The 2277-nt window shown below is 34.1% G+C and overlaps 1 protein-coding gene across 1 annotated transcript in view; it reads right to left on the bottom strand.

Moving 5' to 3' along the window:
* Positions 1-617: 617 nt before the first annotated feature.
* The window catches only part of dnajb14 (DnaJ heat shock protein family (Hsp40) member B14), a 117638-nt gene continuing 115978 nt past the window's right edge, over positions 618-2277 (bottom strand). The window contains exon 8 of the mRNA XM_016232597.1: positions 618-1214. Coding sequence (XP_016088083.1) covers positions 1090-1214 — 125 coding nt within the window. The 3' untranslated portion in view covers positions 618-1089. The remainder of the gene's footprint in view (positions 1215-2277) is intronic.

Raw genomic sequence — 2277 nt, 5'->3', positions numbered from 1 at the left:
AAGAAGTTTTGCCAAGGTGGATTATTGTAAAATAGCTTCCTCTCCATAACTGTTGTAGTCTGACATTTTTTATTATTATTTACTGTTTACATTATATAACATATCACTAGATGTAAATTGGCAATTTAGTGGCAGTTCTGCTCATCTTTTTTTTACTTCACTAGGATTGCGGTTATAATCTCAAAAATAACAGATTAGAACACAGCAGCATTAATTAATAGTATTTCAGAGAGGAGAATCATTTTGAATAAACGATTAAACTAAACAACGGTTCTTTAAAAGGGGATAGTTTATTATCATTATATGTCATAAGCTCAGATGTGCTTTCTTGATGCGAGAGAACCAATGAGGTTTGTTCTCACCCATCAAGCAAGCATGGATAAGCTTCCATGCTTAACATATTTGGTGAACTCTATGCATGTTAATAAATGTTTATAAAACAATAAAAAGCCTAAATTAATTCTGTTCTGTATGCTTGATTCACATGGACTTTTTTTTAATACCTTTTGACATGTGAAAGTTTTGTTTATGTGAACTTTCAGTGGATAGACAAAACAAGGAGAATATTAAAAATACCTTTATTTGTGTTCCAAAGATAAACAAAAAAAGTAGTCCTCTGTTTAAATGTTTTTATTTTATTTGTACAATTTAAGTTTCATTAAGATTCAAAATAGTGGTCTCTTCAAGTTAGTAGCATTTAAAAACTTAACACGGAGAGCAACAATGACATGGAGTCAATAAAAGTCAAAGGTTTGGGTTCAAGAAGTCAAGAAGGAAGGGGAAAAAAAAGGTTGTGTTCAAGTGTAGAACATCTAAGATAATTTCTCATGATTTAGTCAAGTCAGGCATAAAAGAGAAACAGATTAAAAATGGATTGCTAGGTAAAAATGATCTTTTCCTCAGTTGATTTGAAAACCCTTGAAGCAAAGTATATTGCAGTGGAAGATGAGGGACTTTTGAACTCTCTCATTAGTTAAATGTGTTTTCTTTCTATAAGAATGTAAAAAAAAAAACACCAAACAATAAATATTTACATTTATACCCATGGTATCTTATTTTCATAAATGTCCATTAGTTTCAGTTTCAGGTTTATCCTCCACGGAACAGATCATTTAATCTATCCAGCTCTTTGCAGTTCTCCATGGTCATGAGCTCAGCCTTCCGCTGTAGTCTTTCGTCTCTGTAGACCTTAGCAGCATACAGTAGGTCTGTTTCTGAAGGAGATGACATGGTGTACAAAATATTACATTTACATGTACAGTAAAGGGATAGTTCATATAAAAATGAAAATTCTATCATTAATTACTCACTCTCATGTTGTTCCGAACCCGTAAAACCTATGTTCATCTTCGGAACACAAATTAAGAGATTTTTTAAAGAGCTTTCTGAGCCTGCATAGACAGCAATGCAACTGAAACGTTCAAGGTCCAAACAGGTAGTAAGGACATTATTAAAATAGTCTATTGACATGTGACATCAGTGGCTCAACTGTAATTTTATGAAGCTACAAGAATACTTTTTTTGCGCAAAGAAAACAAAAATAACACCTTTATTCAGCTATTTCTTCTCTTCCGTGTCTACCTTCTGCCATTCATGAGAGTACCTTGCTGAGTAACTGCGCCTTGTTTACAAGCAGAGGAATGCACACGCATGCGTCGTGGTACTCTCGTGAACGTGTGTTTATTTTTGTTTTCTTTGCGCACAAAAAGTATTCTCATAGCTTCATAAAATTACGGTTGAACCACAGATGTCATATGTAGTGTTGCTTTCGTCAACAAAAATTATGACTAAATATATTCGTCAACGAACCTTTATCACGTGACGAAAACGAGACGAGACGAAAATGCTGGTCATGTGACGATGACGATAATTAAATGTACAATGCAATATTGTTGACGAATAAAAACGAGACGAAATGTGGCTTACAAAATAAAAACTATGCTAAAATGTCTCTTAATTTTCGTTGACCGAGACGAAACTAAATGTTATAACGTTATTTCGTCTCGTTATTATTATTATTTTGCAGTATTTCTGTTTCCTGTGTCTCCTTCAGGGGCTGCATCAGGTCACACTGCGCAGACGCAGGCGACGTCACTTCCTCAAGCCCCACTCACTATTTAGAGCAGTGTTTCCCAACTGGGGGTGCCGTGTAAAAAATCTTTTTTTAATATTTTTAAATTGCTAAAATGTTCAAAAAAGCAGCTATTATATAATATCCATTTCTAATGCCGCCAATAATTACAGATGCACAGAAATTCCGGCTGCCGAAAATGAGTT

This window comes from Sinocyclocheilus grahami, unplaced genomic scaffold (assembly GCF_001515645.1).
Source record: "Sinocyclocheilus grahami isolate Dianchi unplaced genomic scaffold, SAMN03320097.WGS_v1.1 scaffold414.1, whole genome shotgun sequence".
NCBI classification, from domain to species: domain Eukaryota; kingdom Metazoa; phylum Chordata; class Actinopteri; order Cypriniformes; family Cyprinidae; genus Sinocyclocheilus; species Sinocyclocheilus grahami.
This window is presented reverse-complemented; position numbering and strand designations above follow the sequence as displayed.